The sequence below is a fragment of the Mastigoproctus giganteus genome, chromosome 2, assembly GCF_048544385.1.
Source record: "Mastigoproctus giganteus isolate SK-2022 chromosome 2, ASM4854438v1, whole genome shotgun sequence".
In the NCBI taxonomy this organism is placed as follows: Eukaryota; Metazoa; Arthropoda; class Arachnida; order Uropygi; family Thelyphonidae; genus Mastigoproctus; species Mastigoproctus giganteus.
This window is the reverse complement of record NC_143576.1, coordinates 254,238,655-254,266,209: the sequence shown is the minus strand read 5'-3', so window position 1 is coordinate 254,266,209 and position 27,555 is coordinate 254,238,655. Positions and strand designations below refer to the sequence as shown.

At 37.3% G+C, this 27,555-nt stretch overlaps 1 protein-coding gene across 6 annotated transcripts in view; it reads right to left on the bottom strand.

Moving 5' to 3' along the window:
- HUWE1 (HECT, UBA and WWE domain containing E3 ubiquitin protein ligase 1) overlaps positions 1–27,555 on the bottom strand; it is a 1,105,343-nt gene that overhangs the window by 248,707 nt on the left and 829,081 nt on the right. For all 6 annotated transcript variants that reach the window (XM_090389849.1, XM_090389845.1, XM_090389850.1 and 3 more), the window contains 2 exons: positions 20,044–20,178; positions 9,418–9,520 (listed from right to left, as the gene is read on the bottom strand). In XM_090389849.1, the coding sequence (XP_090245975.1) occupies positions 9,418–9,520; positions 20,044–20,178 (238 nt within the window). The remainder of the gene's footprint in view (positions 1–9,417; positions 9,521–20,043; positions 20,179–27,555) is intronic.

Below are 27,555 nucleotides of genomic sequence, written 5' to 3'. Positions count from 1 at the left end.
CCGAGAGTAACGATCACTAAGTATGCCATGTTGCCAGGTGGTGTCAAATGCCTTCTCTATATCTATGGAAACCATTACTAGATGTTCATGTTTCACAAAGGCATTTCGAATGGCAAATTCAGCACTGACCATGAGATCCAAACATGACTGTTTTGTTGAAAGCCATGTTGACCACTGCTCATTAGATGTTCTGATTCAATGATCCAGAGGCATCTTCTGTGGACAATTTTTTCAAGGATTTTGCTGAGGCAGCTTGAAAGAGATATTGGTCTATAGCATAGGTTCCCAAACTTTTTCGGGCCACCGCCCATTTTGCAAGACAAATTTTGTAACGCCCCCCATTATAACAGTTTTCTGCATTCAAGCTGTTTGATATTTTCGATGCAAATAGCAACTAATGATACATTACTGCTTATGCCGTTAAATTATTGAAAAGGTAGTGGCCAATATGTGCTTCATCTTGAACACAGTTATTGCTATTCCGATTTTGATGAAACATAGCCCATATGTAAAGATTGTAAAGATTACAACCATAAAATATATTAGAAAATTATTTATTTTGAACTTACAAAGTAAAAATAACAAATTAAGGTGAAGGATAAGCCTGATGCATTTTTAAAAGTTTGTTAATATCGGGTTCAACTTTAGTTAAAAACAGTCATAAATCGCCACGCTCAGTTATATGCAATCAGTTCCTTTTCTTAGATAGTAAATTCGCTACAGCACTAATAACTAATTCAAGGGTTAGAAATGTGAAATTCTTAGCTGATGCACTTTCTTTGAACGTATATATAAAAAAAATTTATGATTTTGAAAAAAAAAAAAATGGAAAAATTTCAGACATTTTCTTTATCAGACAAATATTTTTATCTGAGGTTCAGTCAAATGTTAACTGCTAAAACAGACAGCATTCATTGATAAAATTTTAATAAGAAAGTGTGCTTGACAGTTAAAACAACATTACAGTGCTCATACATCGGAAGTTCTTTAGTTCTCAGAAGGAAATAAATAGTACATAACATGACTGCATACTCTTGGAGCTGAGATAGAATTACATCTAGAGACTAGGCTCCCATGGTTGAATAACAGGTTTTATTTTGTATAATTTATGTGAAGCCTGTGCATGCCATAAAAGTCTGAAAGTTTTTCACAAATATAGGAAGGTTGTTCCATAGACTCCGAGAGTAACGATCACTAAGTATGCCATGTTGCCAGGTGGTGTCAAATGCCTTCTCTATATCTATGGAAACCATTACTAGATGTTCATGTTTCACAAAGGCATTTCGAATGGCAAATTCAGCACTGACCATGAGATCCAAACATGACTGTTTTGTTGAAAGCCATGTTGACCACTGCTCATTAGATGTTCTGATTCAATGATCCAGAGGCATCTTCTGTGGACAATTTTTTCAAGGATTTTGCTGAGGCAGCTTGAAAGAGATATTGGTCTATAGCATAGGTTCCCAAACTTTTTCGGGCCACCGCCCATTTTGCAAGACAAATTTTGTAACGCCCCCCATTATAACAGTTTTCTGCATTCAAGCTGTTTGATATTTTCGATGCAAATAGCAACTAATGATACATTACTGCTTATGCCGTTAAATTATTGAAAAGGTAGTGGCCAATATGTGCTTCATCTTGAACACAGTTATTGCTATTCCGATTTTGATGAAACATAGCCCATATGTAAAGATTGTAAAGATTACAACCATAAAATATATTAGAAAATTATTTATTTTGAACTTACAAAGTAAAAATAACAAATTAAGGTGAAGGATAAGCCTGATGCATTTTTAAAAGTTTGTTAATATCGGGTTCAACTTTAGTTAAAAACAGTCATAAATCGCCACGCTCAGTTATATGCAATCAGTTCCTTTTCTTAGATAGTAAATTCGCTACAGCACTAATAACTAATTCACGCTCAGCCAAATAAGAAGATGGAAATGCAATTAAAAATTTCTGCACTATTTCCCATAATCCAGGGTACAGTGTCGGTATTGATTTCTGAAGCCAGAACTCTTGGTATCCACTTTTGAATTTTATTTTTAGTTCTTCATTTGTTGTGAGTTGTATGAGTTCCTCTTCTAAATTTGATGATCCTGCTATGTTTACATGTGAGAAAGGATCTAGAACCCAATTTGGTATATTCATGTTTACAATATCCTTGAATCACTCATTAAAATCAGCAAGGAGAACCTCCAAGTGTTGGTGGTATGTAAGTAAATCTTCCATTTTGAGAGACACTGCTGATAAATTTGAAAAGTGGCTATATTCCTCTCGGCCTAGATTTCACTTGAACAGAAGAAGTTTCCCCACAAAAGCGGCAATAATGTTTTTTGTTTTAATTAAATTCCATTCATTACCTTGTAATTGTAGATTGACTTCATTAAATATTTTATAGAGGTCTGTCAAATAAGCGATGTCATTTTTGGATGTAATCAGGTTGGCCCGCAATCCATCGTCTATGTCTGCTAGGAACTCTAGTACTGAATCAAACAAATTGTAAAATCGATTCAGACAAATACCTTTTGAAAGCCAACGAACTTCTGTGTGAAGCAGCAAACGATTGAAATCGTCATCGTTTTCACTGCAAAGTTGGCTAAACAATTTGTCGCTCAATGAATTGCTTCTAATCTTGTTGACTGCTCTAATAACGTAATGGAGCGACGTATGCAGGCGTTCACTTAAATTCTTGGCAACCAAATGTTGACGATGAAGAACACAATGTATAGTGAGTACATTTAGTACTGCTTGTTTCAAATGCGCTATGAAATCCTTGTGACGTCCTGTCATTGCTAGAGCACCATCAGTAGCAGCAGACAAAATATTACAAACAGGAATGTCTTTCTCTTGAAAAAACTTATTCATGGTATTAATTATAGTTCTCCCTTTGTATCCGCTTCCAAATTTTTTGCAAATAATAATTCTTGACAAACTTCTTTCTTCTTTTATGAATCGTACGTATGATAAGAGTAGTGCTTCATTATTTGGGAGAGTTGATTCATCGAGTTGAATGGAAAATTGGCATGTCTTCAAATAATCGCACAATGATTTTTCAACGTCTCCAGCCACTTCATCGATTCTTCTTTGCACCGAATTATTGCTCAAAGGAATTTTCCTGATGATATCTGATGCTGGCTTATGAAGCACAGTGTTTGTTACTTCTTTTACTGCTGGCAAGATTAATTCCTCACCAATTGTGTGTGGTTTTCCCGCTTTTGCAATTAATAATGAAATATTATAAGAAGCATGTAATCCGTCATTATCTTGTTTGGTGGACAATGCAATAAGTTTTGATATAGTTGGATGTTTGAAATATTTTTCTTCTAGTACTTGAAAATACACCAAATCTTTATCCTTTTCGTCAGCATGCATTTTAGTCAAATGCTCTTGTAGCCTAGAAGGCTTCATTGCTTCATTTGAAAATACTTTTTGGCAAATCGAGCACATAGGTAATAATTGGTTCGCAGGAGTCTGAATAAAGCCGTATTTCAAATATTCAATACTGTACTGTCAACATTTCTTCTTAGATTCAGACATAATGAAGAAATAAAATTTGCAACAATATTCACAAAATAAAAGATTTAATTTACACTTTGTATGACTCCACTTATCTATCACACTTTCGACTGATGATTGTAATGAAACTTATTCCTAAACGGCAAAAATGTATGCCTTTCAAAAACAGTTGTTGCTACTGTTTTGCTTTATTGCTTCTTATGTCAACTCACAGTAGCTCGCGTTGTCGCGTTTCAAAGGCCCTAGGCTAATTAGGGTGGGTTTAGAAAAATAACAGAAAAAGGCCTAAAAAAATTACACACTTGATGTCACATTTTTGTCATATGCGTGAAATTCAATAGAAGGTTTTGAAAATTGAAGAAAACAGTTCTGGCTTCACCTATAGCGAATTTCAGCTGTGTCCATAGAATAAAAATTATAGAATTTATTAGCTGACCTTTGAACTGGGTCCACTGGACCCCGAGGAGATAAAAATACGGATAAGGAGCCACTGACCCCTAGACCGCCTGAACGCCCCCCTCCCCAATTGCTTCTGAACCCACTATCAACCCCCTAGAAGGCTTCAGCGCCCAATGGGGGGGGCGGTACTGCCCACTTTGGGAACCTATGGTCTATAGTTATGGGGCTAGTTGGATCTTACCAAGAGGCTGGGTATACATTTTCTAAAAATATACAGTTGTAATATACCAGAAGGAGGAGCACAGCTTTGTCATCAAGATGTAGCATGACATAATAAATCCCATTTGGCCTGGAGGCACCATCATGGGCTGTTCTGATGGCTTTCAAAAGTTCAGAATATTACAGAGGTTTGTTATATGGAAGGACGGCAGTTTGAAAGTTAATAGAATGCTTTTGTCTACTACTTTTAATTCGGTGGAATGATTTAGTGTAAGCTCATGCTGCTGAGATTTCAGCAAAATTATTACCCAAAGCATTAGCCGTATCTAAGGGATTAGTAAATCTTGCTCATTACAGGAGAGTATTGGAGAAGGTAGAGAAGGAAACTTACCAGAAAGCTGTATAATTTTTAGCCCATATTAATCTGGGATCAGTGTTTCCATTGATGCTCAATGCAAAACGTCCAGGATTCTTTCTTGGCTTGCTTTCATATGAAACGTGCTTTTGCCCTTAATTTCTTAGAATTTATGAGATTGGCTGTGGTACATTGGCATATTTGCATTTGTCAATGTTAAACTTCAGTTGCCACTTCTCAGCCCATCTACCCAACTTTTCCCGATCCTGTTGCAGCAGCATATCGTCATTAACAACCTTGTCAACCTTTGCATTATATGTAAACTTTGACATTAAGCTTGATATACCTTCATCAATATCATCAATAAATATACAAAACAACAATGGGCCCAACACCGAACCCTGCGGGCCATTACTAATAACATTAGTTCATGTAGAGCAGTACACACTGTTTACCACTATGTCTTCTCCCACTCAACCATCCTATTATCCATTGTAGCAACTTGTCCTTAATGCCATACTGCTCCAATTAGTACAGTAGTTTTCCATGTGCAACAGTATCAAAAGCTTTCTAGAAACCCAAGTATATGATATAAAAATTATTTTTTGCATCCAGTTCTTTTGTGACCACATCATAATATCCAATGAAACTGGTCAAAGTGCCCATTAAAAAACCCATGTGCTGTGTCTGAATTATTACTGCTGTCTTGTCTAGATAATCTTGCAATGCTTCTTTAACCAGTCATTTTCACCAGAACTGAAAAACTAACAGGTCTGAAATTATTTGTATCACCCTTTGATCCCCTTTGTGAAGTTGGGACACATCTGCACATCTCCAGTCTGTGGAGACCTCCTCTGAGTCCAAGGATGCTCTCATAATTATGGCTAAGAGTTTGCTTGCTTCTTTTGCTGCCTTCTTTGATATAACTGGATAGATCCCATCCACCCAGGTGCCTTTTTTATGTTTAACTTCAACAATTTCTCCTCCACTTTGCTGCTCTCAGTTATTACAAAATCATTTAGTTCCATGTTAGAGTTTAATAAGTTTCTGTCATACTGGATTCTAACGTGTGAATTTAGATGCAGAATACTCATTCAATTTGTCAGCTACCTGAGCAGGATTATCAAGAGTCGAATCATGAGCAGCACAAGCCTCAGGCTTATGTGCATCAGCCAAAAAAAAAAAAAAAAAAAAGAGTTACCCTGAGAGAAAGAAGTAGAAAGGAATCACCAAGAATGAGAGAAGAATGATAATATCCAGCTCAGAACCCGGGGTGTCCCAAGCCCATACTAACCAGATTTGACCCCTGTGGTGGATTTGATATCAAGTGGACCAATCTGATTCACCCCCCCCACCCTCCTAGAGTTTATAAAAGTAAAGTCTTTTCTTTACTTTTACTGTTTTACTTTGCATCCATTGCCAAGGACTAGTTTATATCTAAACTACTGTGCCACCTGATAATTTATATACATCCCATGCATTTTTCGTCTCTGCCACGTGTTTCATTAGTTCATCTGATACCCGTTTAGGCCTAAATCTTGAACAGTATTTCTTAGTTGGTATGATAACACTAGTAGCTTCCAAGATTAATTCCCTGAATGCTTCCCACTTAGAATTTGCTATTGGTCACGATGAGTTGATGAAAGAAAATTAGAGAACATGGATAGTATTTTGGATACAAAAATAGAAGAAAGTGGAAAGCATTTCTTATTTGTTAAATATGATGTTTAATTAAGTGGAAACCAATTTCTTTTTTGTCCAGCACCTCTCAACTATTCTGAAAAATAACTTTTTGTTATAAGCAGAGTAGTAGTGGCATGTGATGCAAGAAAGCAAGTGTATGAGCTTATGCAGCTTTAGGCAAAAAAAAAAAAAAAAAAACACCACACCATTCCCTCCAAATGCCTGTCCAGTTTCTCCTTAAATTTATTTAACTTATCAACTTCCACGACAGATGGAAGTTTGTTCCAGCAATTAACCACCCGCTGACTAAAGGCAAATTTCCGCACATCTATTCTGCATCTGTCTTTTCTTAATTTGAATTTATGCCCTCTTAGGTTCGTAATCTGAACAAGTGGAAGGATCCAATCAGAATTCAGCATGCTCAACCCAGTGTGCTCAAGGCCTTATACACCTCAATCAGATCACCGCGCAGGTGCCTAGTCTCCAGCCAGTGCAATTGGCAGAACTTAGCCTCTCTCGGTAAGAGGATCCTTTCATTTACCTCACCAATCTTGTTGCCCTTCTCTGTACATGCTCAAGCAAATCTACATCCTTCCTAAAATGAGGCCTCCAGACCTGTATGCAGTACTCAAGGCATGGCCTGACCATTGCCTTATACAGAGGGACAATCACCTCCTTTTCCCTGCTATCAAAATTCCTATATATCATTGACAAAACCCCATGACCTGCCATGGCAGCCTGTCTGCATTGCTCAGAAAACTTCCTATCTGACTGCACAATTACTCCCAGGTCCTTTTCATTTTCTACCACCTTAAGTGAAGTACCACACAGTTGGTACGTTTCTCTGGGGTTACTTCTACCCATATGAAATACTTTGCATTTGTCAAGGTTAAACTTTAGTTGCCACTTCTTAGCCCATCTGCCCAAATTATCGAGATATCCTGTTGCAGTAACGCACTGCCACTACTGTCATAAACAACCCTGCCATCCTTTGTATCATCTGCAAACTTCGACATTAAGCCTTCAACAATATCATTGATAAATATACAAAACAACAGTGGACCCAACACCGAACCCTGTGGGACTCCACTAATAACATTAGTCCATGAAGAGCAGCATCCATTGATTACCACCCTCTGTCTTCTCCCACTTAACCATCCTTTTATCCATTGTAGGAACTTACCCTTAATACCATTCTGCTCCAATTTGTAATAGTCTTTCATGCGCAACAGTGTCAAAAGCTTTCCTGAAATCCAAATATATGATATCAAAATTATTTTTTGCATCCAGTTCCTTTGTAACTGCATCATAATATCCTATCAAATTTGTCAGACAAGACTTTCCCTTAACAAACCCATGCGGTGTCTGAATTATTGCTGTAGTCTTGTCTAGATGATCCTGCAATGCATCTTTAACCGGTGACTCCATTATTTTACCCGGAACAGAATTTAAACTAACTGGTCTGTAATTACTTGTGTCACCCTTCAATCCACCTTTGTGAATTGGGGATCCACGTATCCAGTCCATGGGGACATCCCCTGAATCCAAGGATGCTCTCATAATTATCGTTAAGGGTTTGCTTAATGTCTTTGCTGCCTCCTTTAATATAACTGGATAGATCCCATCCACCCCAGGTGCCTTTCTTATGTTTAACTTCAACAATTTCTCCTCCACATTTCTCTCAGTTATTACAAAATAATTAAGCACCCTGCTACAATTTGATAACCTTCTGCCATTTTAAAACCTTAATAACTTCTTATGTGTGAATGTAGATGCAAAATACTCATTCAGTTTGTTTGCTATTTGAGCAGGATCAACAACAGTCGAACCATCGATATCAAGTGGACCAATCAGATTCATTCCCTTCTTTTTAGTGTTAATATAAGTAAAGAAATCCTTGCTGTTTTTCTTAACATCTTTTGCCAAAGATTTCTCGTAATCTGACTTCGCCTGCCTAACCTCCTTTGCGACCTGATTACAGACTAGCTTATATCTTCCATCGGCTTCTGAGTCGAAAGACATTCTGATAATTTATATGCATTTTTCTTCTCTGTCACGAGTCTCATTAGTTCATTTCATAACCATTCAGGACTAAACCCTGAACAAATTTCTTAATAGGTATGAAACTTTCGGTAGCATCCACGATTAATTCCTTGAATGCTTCCCACTTAGAATTTAAAAACTGTCTGAGGCCACTGTACTCACCTTTATGGAAGCAAAAACCCTTTCCTTTACCCCTGATGGTAATTATATCTTTAAGTAAATCCCACATCAGTACACTGTGATCACTGCCACCTAGTCGTTCCTTTATATGCAAATTCTTAATACACCAATGATCACCAGATCAAAAGTATTACCCTCTCTGGTTGCTTCTCGAACATGCCGCTGCAGAAAACAATCATCCAATAAATTCACAAAATCTTACTAGTGTGTGAGTGACCAATCCCCAAGTCCCAGTCAATATCTGGGAAGTTAAAATCCCCCATTATAAGACATTCTGATTTACTAGCCCACTATTTCTCTGTACAATTGTTCACTGTACTCATTCGAGTCATTAGGCCTATAGCACACTCCTACTCTTATTTTTGCTTTCGCGGTGCTTATGTCACACCAAACTGACTCAACAGTGCACTGTTCATCTATATCAACTGGATGTACTTCTTTTGATTTTATGTTTTTCTTAATTAACAGCATAACACCTCCTCCCTTCCTATCCTGTCTATCCTTTCTGTACACATTGTACTCCCCAAATTTCAGTTCTGCTTTCCATATATCTGTGTGACACCACGTCTCTGCTATCCCAACAATATCCGCCTTTGATGTCTTGACCATCACTTCAAATTCATCAAATTTATTTACTGTACTTCTAGCATTGGTATACATGCAAGTATACATGTACCTATTAAACATGTTTAATAGGTACATGTATATTTTACATGTTTAGTTACTTTTTGCCGGGCTGCCCCATAAAATTGTTGATTCTTATCGAGTACTGGTAACAGAAGTTCATATGAATCAGCAATATAATCTCTTGAATGTAAGATATCTGAAAACAACACCAGATTTAGAATGATTTGGGTGGCACATCCTGGTTCTGTTCCAAAAGGTAACTGACATAGTTATAAAGTTATTAGAGAGTGTTTTTTCTGTCTGTTAGTCCCCTGTGACGCTACTATAAAGAAAAATGACCAGATTGTTTCACGTATATTAAGCAGGTTACCTAACTTATTTTTAGAACTAACCTTGCTAAGGCTTCAGTAGGAGCGCTTGGCTGAGTATCACTTTGTTCACTGGGTGTTACTTCTGTTTGGGGAGTAGATGTAGAGCCTGCTTCATTGCTGCAACCTAAAACGATATTTATAAATAATAATAAAATTCAAAATGTAATACTAAGATTTAAAAAAAAAAAAAAAAAAAAATCCACCAGTAGTTTACAGCTAACAAGATGAACATTTTAAATTCCAATTTAAAATAAAATTTTTGGAAGTTTTATGGCGAAGCAAAATTTTTCCTTCTAACTTTTTTTCATTCGCAACATCTAAACTTATTTAGGTATTTATTTCATATAACAATGCACATATTATAGTGATAATCTGCAATTCAACTGGATGAAGAAATATTGTATATAATAAAGAATTAACATAAATGCATAAGAATTAATAAGTAAAATTACTAGTAATACATGATTCTACTCCAAACAATATATAGTGTAAAAAAAGTAGTTTGATTATATTTTATTGAAAAACTTTGTGTACAGATGATTAAAAAAAAAGAAGTTTTTGGTTAATTAAGAGTTTGCTTCTCAAATGAAATTTTGGGAAAGGGGGGGGGGAGAATACCAACCACACAAGGATAATTTAGAGAACTGTTATTTATTTAACTGAAAAAGTTAAATAACAGTTCTGCTTTACAAGTAAAATTTGTATGTTATATAGTTCCAATTATGTTTGAAAATTTTTTCAATGCTGCACTAACACTAAGCTTCTCAAAGAGAAGAATTTTTGTGATTGCTATTGAAGTAATTTAGAGCTTTAAGAAGTTGATCTGATTCAGCCATATCTATTGCCAAACGATTGTGTATATATGGGATAAAATGTGGTTACAGCCAGCATATGAGACTTTAAGGCTTTGATCAATAAGGCTTGTAACAGTTGAGCATCTTGATTGACATATTCATTTCCAGTAATGTCTTGGAATATTAGCATATTTTTGACAAACTTGTTTTTTTTTATTTGAATTTCTTAATGGCCTGTAATTTTTTTTTTTTTTTAATTGGGGAGTGGGGCTTGGAGGGTGGAAAGGCCCAAACTGCACTTTGCAAATAAATCTGTGTTTATTAAACTCTGTGGTATTTTCAGGAGATGAATCTGATCTATAGCTACTTATATGACATCTATCTCGGCAGTATATACGCTACATTCAATATGAAGTTGTCATGATATCATTTCATTTGGGAACACAGCTGGTGCACCAATTTTTATATCAGTTTTGGAACTGCCTGTATATATTTGTGTACTACCGAGTAAGTGAGCAGCATGTGGCAATTTTAAATACTGATTGGGGAGGCTATTTTTACCCAATGGTAAGAATCAGCCATCACATATTAACAAACAGAAGTTCCAGGGAGTTTCTTGAGGAGCTCTGTTAGAATCAATTCTGTCATTATTTAATTGTAAAGGGGCATAACAGCTGGTTTATTTCTATAGAGATATAATCACTTTGTTGTTGTTTGTTTGTTATCTGGTTTTTAGGAGCATTAGCAACTAAGGCCATATTGCTCAGGGGATATGCAGTGGTCATTCTCTGACCTTTCCGCATCCTCCGTATTTGGTGGGCACGGGCTCGAACCCCGGTCTAAGGTGTGAAAAACACTTAAGGCAGCACATAGGGAACTATGATGGATGGGGACTATCAATGGTAATGCACCTGGCATGGCCAAAGCAGAGGAGGAGTTGTAGGTTTTTACATGTTTTATAGGTGGTTTTGAGTTATTTGGTTGAGCCGAATGCATGCTAACTAGCAAAATCTGTTTTGCTAGTCAGCATGCATTCTGCTGGGGTTAGAGAGTTAATCGGAAGGTCCAAACAAGTAGAGAAAGTTATATAAAGTGGTCAAGTAAAGAGCAGGCTTTTAAAGTAAACACATAGTAGAAAAAAATTAATTAGTGCAACAGGTTGGGTATTTAAAACAATCAAGAGATAGTACAATGTGGAAACAAGAAGAGGCAGAGAGGCCAGAATAGGAACCAAGAACTGGTAATTGTGGAGATTCACTATAAAACTAAGTTGGAAAAACTTACAAAACAGTTTATTTTAAAAAATTACCTTTCACATGAAAGAAACAGAGGCAATTTGTATTGCCGATAGTTAGAAGAACTGTCGACATTATGAAGCAATTTACTTATCACACTGTTAGCATTTTTGTAACAATATGGTCAGTGAACAATTGCACTAAGTACAGTTAGATTTGACCTAAGATGTTGAACATGTGTGTGTACGCGCGATTTTTCCACAATGGCCACTGATATGATGCACTCAGTTTTTAAGAGAATAAAAGCAAACTGATTAGTAAATTTAATTAACACATTCATTGCTGTTTGCTGCACATGCACATGGGGAAGGGGCTTTTAATTCATCTCGATTGAAAACCACCCGACTTTAAAAACAATTTTTACCCCTCATTTGCGGAAAGAAAACAGATTTTTTAAGCAACCTTTGCCAGTGGCTGACTTATTCAGCCACAGTGAGAAGAAAGCACAACAATGTCTCTGCCTATAGGTTAATGGGACGAATCAATGCAAATGTAAATAACTTTTATTATTAAATGCACTATTAAACTTATTGTTAACATTATCAAGAAATGACAGATTGTTGTTTTCCCACTACCTGACCAACCCATTCCTAAATCTGATAGGTGATGATCAAAGGAACTGAAATATATACTTTCATATTAAAAGTGCAACTGAAAGAAAGGCAGTGCTATAGTGTTAAAAAATACATAACATAATACTAAGATATTACAATTGGTGTGAAACTGTAGCATGATGCAAGAAAGCAAGCTTTCAGAGCATCAGCCAAAAAAAAAAAAAAAAACTTCCCATTTTACTGATCCATTCATTTCAAATGTTTGTCTAGTTCTGCCATGATTTTATTTAAGCTATCAACTTCAACAACAACAGATGGAATTTCGTTCCAGCAATCAACTACCCGCTGGCTAAAGGCAAACTGCCGTACATCTATTCTACAACTGTTATTTGTTTTTTAGGAGCATTAGCAACTAAGACCATATTGCTCTGGGGATATACAGTGGTCATTCTCTGACCTTTCCACATCCTCCATATTTGGAGTACTGAATGTCAAAGGACTGGTTGGTAGTAGGTTGCCATCATTTTTCGTCATAATTCTCCGTGCATGTGTCACTTTCTAATCACTAGTTCTTGCATTATTTCATCTTCTGAGACATTTGGTAAGTCTCATTCAGTGATAACCTCAGGGGCTCACATCTGGTGAGTATGGGCTTGGCAAACCAAGGGTCTTGAGCTAGCTATCATCATTATTCTCTTTCTTAGAGATTCCCTTCTACTTCTCTCTCTCTCAGGGTAACTTGGAAATTTTTTTAGATGGTGCGGCGCAAGCCTCAGGCTTCCTTGCACTATATGGCTAGTTTTTTTTTTTTTTTTTTTTGATTTGGTAGTTGTTGGCGCATCGGCTTCTGTGGCCATATTGCACCTCCCAAGGTTTTTGCAGTACTTTGATCCAAGCCCGAGGCGGGAATCGAACCCGCGACCTTTGGGTTGCCGGGTAGGTACTTTACCCACTCGGCTAGCCCGGTCGGCAATATGGCTAGTAATAATAACAATGCCTTTAGAGGTGTTCAGTGTGTTATGGGGCATAACTGTCACTGCAATACTGTTAATCTTAACAATTTTTCTGAGTTACTTGGCGTAGAAGCTTCAAAAGGTGAAAGATTGGAGACGTTTGACCATTTTAGACGATCCAACAACCAATTCTAAACATTTCTGTATTAGAAAAGGCGGTAACTTGCAGACAGGTTGTGTGGATAGTGAGTGCATTATTAGAAATGCTGACATATCTGCACTTAGTTTTTCAGTCCATGGTCTCTTCGGGCAATTCAAGTCATAGTCTGAGATAGTATTATCAAGTCTGGAGCCTGTGGGTTCTAGTGGTGGATATGCGTTGCAATTCTTCACTTTTCCTTTTAGCCCTGGAAGAGGAAGTTTCTTCTCCCAGGTTACTGGTCCCACCATGGGGAGGCAGGGGCAGTGCCAACCAGTGACCAAGCGATCAATGGAAGGGGGAGCAACACAATGCTAGCGGTGAAGCAGTAATATTGCGAGCGGTGGAGGGTTTATTAAAGCTCTAGTACTCGCCAATTCATGGAGAGATCACATTTGTATCATTATAAATATACAGTTTATATACTTAAAAATGCTCCTGAATTGCATTCATATCATTCTTATATCAATATAGTAACAATGGCTGCAGACTACAACCATTGCTTTTAAGCATTTCTGAAAACCTTGTAAAGAAAAAATTAACCAACTTTATCAAATAAACACAAACAAGCACACTACTATTTTTAAACAAAAATCAATAATTTTTTAAGTAATAAAGAAGTCAACTTAGCAGATCCCAAAAAAAATCAATCAGTTCACTGTGATGGCAATGCCATAAATTTTATAAACAGAATTTGTATCTCAGAGGAGGTGAATTCAGAATAATTCAATTATATGCAGCAAAAGTCACATTTAATATAACTTCAATTTCTCTAAGAATAAGAAGTCAAAAAAAAAAAAAAAAAAGAGGGGGGGGGATGAGTTAAAATCAAATACAGGTAACCCTCGTATAACATGGTAGTTTGGTTTCTACAAAATCTCATGTAATGCAAAACCGTGTTATACAGGAGAAAGGGGGTTACGTTCCAAATGTTAACAAAAATACACCTCTTTTTTCCCTTTTTTTTAGAAACTGTCAGAAATTTAATTTTTACAGTAGCAATAACTTAATATTTAAACTTTATATAATCTACAAGTTAGTGCATCATTTCAGTACACAACCAACTATTTAAATAGTTATAAATTGGCATCATTAAGTATATCTCATATTGTCAATACCTACACAATGCGTTGCCATGAATAAGTCTGTATTGTTTGATCCAGAGAGTTTAATAAATGATAAATGACATGTAGCTTTCGGGGTTAAATGGAACCCTTTCATTGGCAATTCTAACAGGATAAAGATGTTAGAGACAAAATTTTTAACGAATACAGAGTTATGCGTGCAGTGATGCATGCATGAGATTAAACGTTTAACTACTAGGTTGCTGCTCATTGTTGTTGGTCACCATTGATCTGTTATGTTCTGCAAGGCAGTCTTGAGCTCTCTTCTCCTATGTAGCAGCTGCCACATAGGAGAGAGCAATCTTCGCAAATTATGCAGTAAACCACACCGCATGCATTTTATGTGGTATTCCCGGAGGATTTTTGAAATCTGGCCCGACATGCCTGGACGGTAGGGAATGTAGGCGGTAGGCATATTGTCATGTGTTGATGACGGTATTGGGTGGATTGCGAGCTCCTGCACTTGCAATAAGCGCTTGTCTAAAATGTGGGTTGGATAATCACAATTAACCAGGTCTGTTCTCACTCTGGAAACCTTGGTACGCCTAGCTTCATCTGAGCCAGAATGGCTCCAAGCACGGGAGAATAGGGTGCAGGCGGTGCTGTTCAGATGGCTAGGGGCGTGGCCTGATCTGTAGTTGGCAAACTGCCCACACCACATTGGCTTACAGTATACAGCGGTTTCCAGGCCCACATGTTTTATCAGGACATCTAAGAATGGAAGAGACCCGTCAACTTCGAAGAACACTGACAATGAATTGAGGAGTAACGTTTTAGACCCATGTGAGATGACAGTGAAGATGTCATCGACGTACCTGCACCATGATGTAATAGGCACTGGTGAGTCTAGGAATATCTGTTCTTCCAATTCCTCCATGGTGATGTTGGCGACGCTGGAGCTAATGGGGGGGCACCAATGGCAGTACTGTGCACCTGTTGTATAAGGAATCCCCAAAGGTAATGATGCTGCCTGATAAGCATAGGTTGAGGGCAGTACAGATGTCTTCTGTGCTTAGTAATGTTCTGCTTGGTAGATTCGAGTCATTCTCCAGAAGCCTCTTGGCGCACTTTATGGCCTGTTGAACTGGGATCGATGTAAACAGGGACATTACATTGAATGACACCATAATCTCGCTGTCAGAGATTGAGAGCTCTTTAATAAGGTGAATGAACTCGCCACTGTTAGTGAGTGTGGGTAGTATTTTCCATAGGATGTGTAAGGAATCATGAAATATACTTAGATAGTTCATATGTAGGTGCATTGCAGCAGGACACAACGGGCTGGAGGGGAACGCCTGGCTTATGAATCTTTAGGTAGAACACAAAACTGAGGCAGTTGGCAGCCTGTGGCATGCAGAAGCCACCAAGTCGAAGCAGAAATTTTCTCCGATTTTAACTATGCATAGACTAGTTTGTTAACACTTTGACTGGAGGCGTCCCAAGACTGACAGGCGGATCTATCAAGGGCTCAAACGTTCGGGTCTTGTAGCAGGATGAGGGCTTTCTCTAGATAATCTGACCAGTCCAATATGACAGTGTGGGGTTCCTTGTCTGCGGGGCAGTATGACGATGATGTTACCTCTTCTTACGGAGGAAAGAGCAGTGTGCTGTCCAGTGGTTAAGGTTGGAGCAGGCAGGCAGGCAGTGTGCATCGGAGGATTGAGGCCGTTTTGAAGCGGATTTCATTAGCAGCTTCTTCAGGGATGCTGAAGAAGCATCCCTGAAGAAGTGTACTTATGCACCCATGCGCTTGAGTGGTCAAACGCATGGGTGCATAAGTACACGTGCCTTGAGTGACCCAGGTCCAAACCCGTGACTGCTAAATATGGTGCTGTTTCTTGTATTCTCTCTACCTTGTGAACTCCTCTGCCCGAGTGGTCGTCCTGGAGTATAAACAGAAAATTCATTTATTTATTATATTGCCCTACCTCAAATAAGTAACACTTCACCATAGGAGAAGACTATTGTTAGCTATTCTCAGCCGATACCATCACCCATATGGCAGCATCAGTGGGTGGGCAGGTACCCTAGTGTTGCTAAATATACTTAATGATACCAATTTATAACTATTTAAGTAGTTGGCTATGTATTGAAATGATGCAATTGCACTAACTTGTACATTAGTTAAGCTCATACAAAACCCGAGGCTTTAGCCCTAAACTATATCGTAATTTAACTTTATTTTTATAATAGTAGTAACTAAAAAAAGTAATAACTGAATAAACGTCTTACCTTACAAACTGTGATACTTATATGTCAGATAACGTATGTTCATTTAATTTTCTTCCTCTTCATTGCCTAAGCACAACCTCTTCTGCAGCATCTAGCTTTTGTGTACTTTCTGCTCTCTGTCACAATCTGCACACTTTGAAGTCAATTTTTTATGGTCTCAAACAAGCACAAGTTCAATAGCACAGAACCTAACCCAGGGATCTCCCAACAAAATACAGTGGTCCCCCACTTTAAAGATATAAAGCACAAATTTAACTTTATTACCTTACCAATTAAGAAATTTAAATGATACCTGAAAATCGGAAGAATATTTTCCAGTTAATAAAATAAAAATAAATTTACGCTTACATAAATAGCTTAATCAATACGTACTGTGATATGTACATACTCACTAATTGATATTTCTGTTCACTGACTTTTTTTTTTGGATGTAAAATTTAAAACAGTAAAAATAAGCAATTAATAACAAAGAACATGGCACACACAAGTTGCACGTGAGATATGAAGTCATGAGTTTCTGAAAATTTATGTTTTTTTATGATTGAATAGTTCATGGAAGGGGAACACATTTCACCATAATAATGTGAAAACCCACAGAATTCCAGCTATCGGTACTATAGTAAATGCAAGAAGATTGAGGTTAAAACCCGTTTATCGTGACCACCAAATATGGAGGACACGGAAAGTAGTAGTAGCAGCAGTGGCATTTGATGCAAGAAAGCAAGTGTATGAGCTTATGCAGCATCAGCCAAAAAAAAAAAAAAAAAAAAAAAAATCACATCATTCCCTCCAAATTCCTGTCCAGTTCCTCCTTAAACTTATTCAACCTATCAACTTCCACAACGACAGATGGAAGTTTGTTCCAGCAATTAACCACCCGCTGGCTAAATGCAAATTTTTGCACATCTAATCTACATCTGTCTTTTCTTAATTTGAATTTATGCCCCCTTAGGTTCGTAATCTGAACAAGTGGAAGGATCCCATCAGAATCCAGCGTGCTCAACCCATTCAAGGCCTTATAGACCTCAATCAGATCACCGCGCAGGCACCTAGTCTCCAGCCACTGCAATTTGCAGAACTTAAGCCTCTCTTGGTAAGAGGATCCCTTCATTCCCCTCACCAATCTTGTTGCCCTTCTCTGTACACACTCAAGTAAATCTACATCCTTTCTATAATGAGGCCTCCAGACCTGTACGCAGTACTCAAGGCATGGCCTGACCATTGCCTTAAACCCCATGACCTGCCCTGGCAGCCTGTCTGGTTGCTTAGAAAACTTCATATCTGACTGCACAATTACTCCCAGGTCTTTTTCATTTTCTACCACCTTAAGTGTAGTACCACACAGTTGGTACGTTTCTCTGGGGTTACTTCTACCCATATGCAATACTTTGCATTTGTCAAGGTTAAACTTCAGTTGCCACTTCTTAGCCCAACTGCCCAAATTATCTAGATCCTGTTGCAGTAGCACACTGCCATTACTGTCATTAACAACCCTGCCAACCTTTGTATCATCTGCAAACTTCAACATTAAGCCTGATATACCATCATCAATATCATTGATAAATATACAAAACAACAGTGAACCTAACACCGAACCCTGTGGGACTCCACTAATAACATTAGTCCAAGAAGAGCAGCACCCATTGATTACCACCCTCTGTCTTCATCCCTTTATCCATTGTAGCAACCTACCCTTAATACCATTCTGCTCCAATTTGTACAATAGTCTTCCATGCACAACAGTGTCAAAAGCTTTCCTGAAATCGAAATATATGATATCAAAATTATTTTTTGCATGCAGTTCCTTTGTAACCACATCATAATATCCTATCAAATTTGTCAGACAAGACTTTCCCTTAACAAACCCATGCTGTGTCTGAATTATTGCTGCAGTCTTGTCTAGATGATCCTGCAATGCATCTTTAACCAGTGACTCCATTATTTTACCCGGAACAGAAGTTAAACTAACTAGTCTGTAATTACTCGTGTAACTCTTCGATCCCCCTTTGTGAACTGGGGATACATTTGCACATCTCCAATCCGTGGGAACCTCTCCTGAGTCCAAGAATGCTGTCATAATTATGGCTAAGGATTTGCTTAGTTGCTTTGCCGCCTCCTTTAATATAACTGGATAGATCCCATCTACCCCAGGTGCTTTTTCTTATGTTTAACTTCAACAATTTCTCCTCTACTTTGCTTTCAGTTATTACAAAATCATTAAGTATCCTGCTACAATTTGATAACCTTCTGCCATTTTCAAACCAATAATTCCTCATGTGTGAATGTAGATGCAAAATACTCATTCAGTTTGTTTGCTATCTGAGCAGGATCATCAACAGTCGAACCATCAATGTCAAGTGGACCAATCAGATTCATCCCTTTCCTTTTATAGTTTATATAAGTAAAGAAATCCTCACTGTTTTTCTTAGCATCTTTTGCCAAGGATTTCTCGTAATCTGCCTTCGCCTGCCTAACCTCCTTTGTCACCTGATTACAGACTAGCTTATATCTGCCATAAGCTTCTGAGTCGCTTCTCAGAAGCCTATGGCAGGGAATGATCACCGCATATCTCCGGAGCAATATGGCCTTAGTTGCTAATGCTTCTAAAAAAAAAAACAAAATAAAACACCAAATAACAACTACCCGTTTATAATTGATTACATTAACAGAAAAGTGCAATAAATCGGAGAAAACTGCAAATTGTTTTATGGTAGTTACCTCCAGAAATGTGCTTTAGAAAAATACCATGAAGGCAATAACAACTAGCAAGTCAACAGCAGGGATTCACAAAAAGGAATGGAAACATTGAAAATGAAATCTAACAAAATAGCAGGGTTTTCGCCGCAATTCTCAAACTGTGTTGTAGAAGTACCATGTTATACGGGGGGTTGCATGTACTATTTTTTCTCCCTACAAAGTAACATCTCTATTGAGACATACCATTGGGGTTCCTCCTATGGTGCAACCCCTACTGAATTGGTTAAACACATCATGTTTGTGAAAAGATTATGATTATATAAAGTCTATACCCACACGGCTGAACATGGGAAAGCAGAAGACAATTTATTATTAATGAGTCAAATTTGAATTACTAAATTTAAAAACAAATCCAGCAAAAGGTAGGGTTATTAGGATATCACTTTTCACAAGAGGTCCAAAAACAAATTTAAGAGGCCACATATGTGAGTAAACCATCAAACACTTCAATAACACACAACAAACTGACACTTAACATAATTTGTCTAGGGCTACAGATTCAGGTTATGAAGAAGTTAACTAAAGTATAAGTTAGTGCAATGGCATAATATCTATATGCAGTCAATACTAAGTAGTTACAAATTGGCATCACTTAAGTTAAGTTCTTTGTAACCCGAGGCCCTAAACAAATTATGTAATTCTTATTACTAACACTAAACATAAAAGCTAAAAAAAAAAAAAAAGCACCTAAAAGGCACAAAAATTGTTTTTTAAATTATTATGAAAGTTTATTACTAACTTGGTGAAGGGAGAGAACAGGGTACCATTCCTTCAGAGCTAGTATTAGTTACTGTTGAAAGATCCTCTGGAGTAATAGCAATGGCCTGCTCCTCACTAAGAGAAGTTGCTCTACCAGTACCAATAAGAGTGATATCTAAGAAAACACAAAAATATATTGAGCAAGTCACATCAAATCATTCTAAAATAAACTTCATACCAAATTATCTCATAATTCCATGCCCCCACCACTTTTTATATGAATGCATGCATGTAAGTATGCACTACATTCCTAAAAGATGAGCACTAACCTAATAATGAATTATTTTCCAACTCAAGGATAAAATTCATCACCCAAAATGATGTCAACAATGTTCAAAAACTGTGATGCTATACACAGCAGTGCTTCCAAACCTTCAAGTCAGATCTTTTGAATTCATGCAATGAATGTTCAACCAGGTCAAGATTTGGGGAGGTGACTTTCTAAGGAGGAAAAAGTGCTGAGTCTTACTGGAAAATGCCAAGGCTCTTCAGCGGCAATTGAAGAATGCACTGGAAAATTGTTTTCGAGGTGGTGTAAAGGTGCAGAGATCTATCTGCACCTTTTCACAACCTCTTTTTGCATGGACCATTTAAGAAAGGAGTATAAGGTGCTAACAGAGTTTACCATGGAACATGTATATACTGGATCATTATTACATACAGATAACACTATGTTGCTAAATAGCATAACTATTAACTTTCATAAAATCATAAATTGGAATGCTTCTGTTAGAGAACTGCCTTCAGCCAGACCGATTCAAAACTGAATTCTGGCACTTGCCGAATTGTATTCCATGCTATTCTACCTAAAGTTATGATAACTAATTAATACCTGTCATATGCTATTACATTAAGTAAATTAAAGAATAGAAAATTAAACATCTCCATGAAATTCAACAAACTATGTTTTAAAGTTATATGCTTCATTTATCTATTGTTCTGTTCAGTTACATAGTACTGGTTAATATATTTCACAACCTACACACAAATCTGATTTAAGCTGACAAGAGTGCACCTATCCAACGTATGTGAATGGCTTACCATTCACACTGCAGTCATACAACTAAAAATTCAAAGTATGGGGGGGGGGGGGGTTTACAAAAAATTTGTACCCTGACCTAGATAAAACATTAGTAGGAAAATGCCGCTTTTAATATAAGTTGTCTACATATTCAATAATTAACAAGTGAAATTTCATTCCCGTAGGTGACTGAACCCCAGAGGTAGAGCCCGGAATCTGAGGAAGGATGCTATGGTTGACAAAGTGGAATATCGAGCAGTGATCAAGTTCGTGCATTTGCAGGGTAAAAAAACTCAGGAAATTGACAAAGAAATGAAAGCTGTGTATGGGAAGAATTAATTGTCCATCCTACGACACTGCAAAAAAAGTGTAAATGGGAGTTCCAGTTTGGCCGTGCAAGTGTCTTTGACGAGCCAAGAGAGAAAAGGCCATCAACATCCACAGTGAGACAGTTGCAAAGGTTGAGCAGCTGGTGCTGAGTGAGAGACGTGTGAGAATTCATTTCATTGCAAATGCAGTGGGAATTAGTTTTGGGTCTGCCCACAACATTTTATATGATCATCTGCACATGTCTAAGGTTTCCGCACGATGGGTTCCAAGATTGCCGACACATTTTCAGAAGCAATTTCAAATGCAATGTTCTCGTCAACGGTTGGATTTGTGTGCGGCTTTTAACTACTGCAGCACCCAACCTATTCTCCTGACCAAACAGAGTCAGACAACTTCTTGTTTCGAGAAATGAAGAAACCATTGCATGGACGCTGCTTTGATTCGACTCAGAAAGTAATCAATGAAGTGAAATCATGGTTTCAGGCAAAAAGTGTGGACTTTATGATCACGGCATCAAACAACTGATCCATAGATGGGAGAAATGTGTTACTATACTTTGAGAGTACACAGAAAAAGGATTAAAAAGTTCCTGTGAAGTTTCACCTTTCTAGGGCTATTATCTCTAGGTAAGGATACAAACTTTTTGATATCTCCTTGTAACTTACCCTCTTTTCACAAAGAAATTATCTTCAAAAAAATAAAATATATATTTAAAGTAGCCTAACTCTCTTTTAACAAAAAAAAAAAAAAAAAAGAATAGCTACAATATATAACACAGAAAACACTACCCAGTAACCAGTAATAAGATACATTAAACTGCACTTGAATAATACACAAGAAATTAACAAAGTAAGTAAAAGTTAAATCTTTATTACAAAAGCCAAGTATGCAAATGTACCTGTTAAAAAATGTACATGTTTGTTATACTTAGGCTAAGCATGAGCAAAGAGCCATTTTAATGTCAGCTACTAAGCCCATATTGTTATATTGGTAGATTCTTATTGAAATAATTACACAGCTATGTATATCTGAAAAAAAAAAAAAAAAAAAGACGAAAAAGGCAGAAGAATACTAAGCTTATGAGAAGACCAAAAGAGACATCTGATTATTTGATCATTGGCAAACTTCTAAATCTCACCAGCTGGCAGGTATAAAAGGACAGCCTGCAAAATTTGTAAAAAGTTAATAATTTTGTAATTACAGCATTAACATAGCTACCAAAATTCAACTTTCAGAAAGAAAGTTTTTTTTTTTTTTCTTTTCCTCTTTCAACCCAGATCTGGGATTATTTGAAATAAAGTTTCAGTGGCTTCATATTCTTCAATTGCCTTTCCACAATTTGAATCTATGCCCCCCCCCACCTCCAAGTTCTTAATCTGAGCAAGCGGAAGTATCCCGTCAGCATTTGAGCCTGCTCATATTAAGATGCACTTAATCACCTTTTACCAATACACTAATTTCTCATTTTACAAAACTCCACTTCAATGAACTTTGCATTAATGCATTTGAAAAATCAACACCCCTTTTCAGTTTACAGTGAATTTCTACTACAATAAAAATATGCCATGCCATGTGTATTTTGCTGACCCTGACTTTAGTCGATATGCAGAATTCTTGTTCATTTCACAGTCTTTCAGCAAATCAAAGGATAATGAGGTTAACATATTAGCATTACCATTAGTAGAGGCATACAATGATGGCAACAAACAAAATTATTATCAATCTTGTTGAAGAATGCTCTTATACTGACAAGGAAGAATTTTTGTTTCAAGTGCTCTCAGTTTGCTTTACATACTCCACGCTGGAGTAAAGATGTGTGTATGTCTGAACATCCAATGCTAGGAGAATGTTCTGAGTGTAGCAACATTTCAAATGAGTGGGATATGAAAGTTAGGGAAACAAGTCTCAATAACTTCACGGGATATGTCAGGTAGTAAACTATACATAAATATTTAGTCTTAAATGTATGGAATATTGTACATATAGTCTTAGATGTATGGAATATTTAAATTTTTACCCACAGTGTTTTCAATAAAATGGCTGAATTTGAACTCCTGGTTAGGACAACTAATGCTGACATAATAGGGCTAACAGAAACATGGTGCCAACGGGAAACTGGGGATAACGACTTCCATTATGGTATGTATAATGTATTCAGAAAGATAGGTGGGATTGAGGTGTCATGTTTCATATCAAAAGCATGCCTGAACATGAAAAGAGCTTTTGCTGAGTCTGAAGTTACAGTTGCCAGCATAGAAACTGTGTGGCATGAGTTAGTTGGAAGTACAAGTATGAGAGTGGGAGCAATCTGCAGACCATAGGATTGTAAAGAATATGACGTGAGTCTTTAACTGCTAATGAAATGGGCAAAACAAGCATAAACATTTTATTATGGGTGACTTCAATCTGCCCCTAATTGAGTGGAATAAGTGAGAGGGAAACTTGCCATGGGGAATAAAATTTTTAAATAAACTAGATGATTATTATTTGTACTAATGATTCATATGAAATCACAGGACTTAAAATACAGGAACCACTGGCAGATAGTGTTCATGCAGTCATCAGTTTTAATTCAGAAGAATGGACTTTGACAGTTTAAGACACCATATGCCTCTATTAATTGGGCAGATTGCAGAGTGAGGGCAAATACACTTGAATTATGGAATACCTTTTAAAGCAAAAATCACAGAAGCCATAAATGCATATATACCATTAAGAAAATATTGCAGGAGGAGGATGCCGAAATGAATGAATGTGGAGCTGGCCAGTCAAACAGGGCAGAAAAAGATAGCACATGAGAGTTAAAGAACGATGAATAGCACTGAAGCCTACAACAGCTACAAGTTGATTTGTAATAGTACCATAGATAATGTTAGAAAGGCCATGGCTGCATATGAAAAAGCACTGGCTAAGTGAGCAAAGAATGTTACGTTCATGTAAGTGAATACAAAAAATAAGAAAATGAATCAGATCCTTATGCACTGGGTGTGAGAAAGTCTTAGATAAGCCAGCTGATGTTGCAGATGAATTAAACAGGTACTTTGCATCTGTCTTTACTGAAGGATATTTTTTCAGATTACAGATGACTGTTTATTTGAAAAACTTTGAGAATAAAGGCAAGTACTGGATATATTACTGGATATATGCCACCAGCTCCTGGAGCTGGTGGCATATATCCAGTAATTTTGAGGGAGGCCACCTGGGAGTGTATTGTATTACTGAAGTTAATTATAAGGGCATTTTTGGACTCAGGAGAGATTCCTTTGGATTGGAGAAGTGCCAATCTATCACTAATACATAAAGTCGGTTGTAAGAGTGAAGTTGGTAATAACAGACTGGTTAGTCTGACTTCTGTGCTAGCAGAAACCTTAGAAGCATGTGTAACATTACAAGCCAGGGTTATTTAGATAGATAAGGCCTTCTGATTAACACCCAACATGGTTTTGTTAAGGGAAAATCATGTTTTAACCTAGTAAGATAGTTTGACACAGTAACTCATTAGCTGGATTTAGGGAACAATATTAACATAGTTTATTTGGATTTTAGCAAGGCATTTGATTCAATCTCTCATGAGAGGTTATTGTATAAATTGGAACATGTTGGTATTGCTGGAAAAAATTGTAAGATGGTCTGCTAGGTGGCTAAAGGGCAGATGATTGTAAATATTGGATATTTTACAGATTGGTATTGTCAGAAGTGTGGTTCCCCAGAGATTGGTTCTGAGACTGTCAGTTCTGATTTTCATTAATGCCATCAATGATAGGATACATGGCTTGATGTCAAAATTTGCAGACAATGTACACCTTGGTAGAACAGTTAATGATCAGTACCAACCATCCTCTGTAGCTGAGTAGGCAGAAGGGAGAGTGCAGCAGCACACGTATTTTTGAGTAGACTGGGGTTTAAGCCCCTGACTGCTAAATACTGTTGATCTGCCAACATGCACTGGACCAGTGTGGAAGATTATGGTCCATTTCTCTCAATGAATCGTTGAGGAGGCTACCATCCTGCAGCAGATTGATAATGGCTGCAATTTACCTTTACCTTTTTTTACCAAGCACTCCTTCAGGATGATCCGAACAGGTTGTGAGAAAGTTCAGAAAAGTGGAAGCTATATTTTAATGCAGCAACATGCAAGGTCTTAGTGGAACAGAAACCCAAAAATAAATTATATGTTTGGTGCAGTGAATTAAAAACAATGGAGGATGAAAGGGATCTGGGAGTAATAATAAGAGCAAATATGAAGCTTTCTGGGTAGTGGAAACAAGCAACCAGGAAAGCCCACAGTGTCCTATTGACAATTTATCGAACATTATCCTATAGAGATATAGAGTTTATAATCCCACCGAATAAGGCATAAAAAGACCACATTTAGGATAATTTAAGTATGGAGACCTCATCTGATAAAGACATTGAACTTCTTGAAAGGGTCCACCTTAATGGCGAGATTGGCAAAATGATGACCATATAAGGATAGACTCAGTAGTAGTAGCATGTGATGCAAGAAAGCAAGTGTATGCAGCACAACCAAAAAAAAAAAAAAAAAAAAAAACCACAATCATCCCTTCTAAATGTTTGTCCAGTTCCTCCTTAAATTTATTTAACCTATCAACTTCCACAATGACAGATGGAAGTTTGTTCCAGCAATTAACCACCCGCTGGCTAAAGGCAAATTTCAGCACATCTATTCTACATCTGACAGAGTGGTAATCAATGGACACTGCTCATCGTGGACTAATGTTATTTTCTGTATTTATAAATGATATCGATGATGGTATATCAAGCTTAATGTCCAAGTTTGGAGACGATACGAAGGCTGGCAGGGTTGTTAAGGACACTAATGACAGTACACTGCTGCAACAGGATCTACAAAAGTTGAGCAGATGGGCTGAGAGGTGGCAAATGAAGTTTAACATTGACAAATGTAAAGCAGCAACCCCAGAGTTAAGTATCAACTCTGTGGTACTACACGGACAGTGGTAGAGAACGAAAAGGACCTGGAGGTAATTGTGCAGGCAGATATGAAGTTTTCTGAGCAGTGCAGACGGTCTGCAAGGGTAGCTCATAGTGTTTTGTCAATGATATACAGGAATTTTTCAAGCAGGAATAAGGAGGTTATTATCACCTTATATAAGGCAATGGTCAGGCCACACCTTGAGTACTGTATACAGGTCTGGATGCCTCATTTTAAGAAGGATGTAGAGCTGTTGGAACAAGTACAGAGAAGGACAACGAGATTAGTGAATGGAACAAAGGGTTGCTTTTGGGAAGAAAGGCTTAAATTTTGCAAATTACAGTGTCTGGAGACTAGGCACCTGCGAGGCGATCTGATTGAGATGTATAAAGCCTTGAATGGCTTGGGCATGCTCACTGCTGATGGAATTCTTCCTCTTGCTCAGAATAATCATTTGAGAAGGCATAAATTCAAACCGAGAAAAGACAGATGTGCGGAAGGTTGCCTTTAGCCAGCCGGTGGTTGATTGGTGGAACAGACTTCCATCCTTCCATGTGGAAGATGATAGCCTAAATAAATTTAAGGCTGAGCTGGACAGGTACTTGGAACGAACGGAGGGGTAAAATGGGTGCGTGTTTTTTTTTTTTTTGACTGATGCTGCATAAGCTTGCTTTCTTGCATCATATGCCTCTACAAATTGAAATTACAGGGGAAAAGGTTTAGACTAGATTGTAGAAAGTTTTCTTTTAGCCAGCGAGTCCTTGATTGCTGGAAGAGGCTGCTTTCACAAGTAGTTGAGGCTGACAGTTTGAATAAATTCAAAGGTCAACTGGATAGTTAGCTATTGAGGAGGGAAGCAAATACCATGTATTTTCTTCTTTATTTTCTTCTCCCCCACCAGTGCAGCAAAAGCACCTGACCTCCTTGCACTAAATAGCTATGTACAAGTTAGTGCAACTGTATCATATTAGTACACAGCCATTTATAAAATCAGCAAATTATTTGCAATAGTCGCATCGTTTAAGTTAAGTTATACTATATGGCTTTTACTATTACTCTATTACTACAAAACAGATTGGTGGGTTGATAAGGCTTCTGGTCTTCAAGAATCCTGATAAGTATTTTCTGAAACATTTATTTTAAGGAATGACACTGTTGGAACAGATTTCACTGGTCTCTTCAAACAG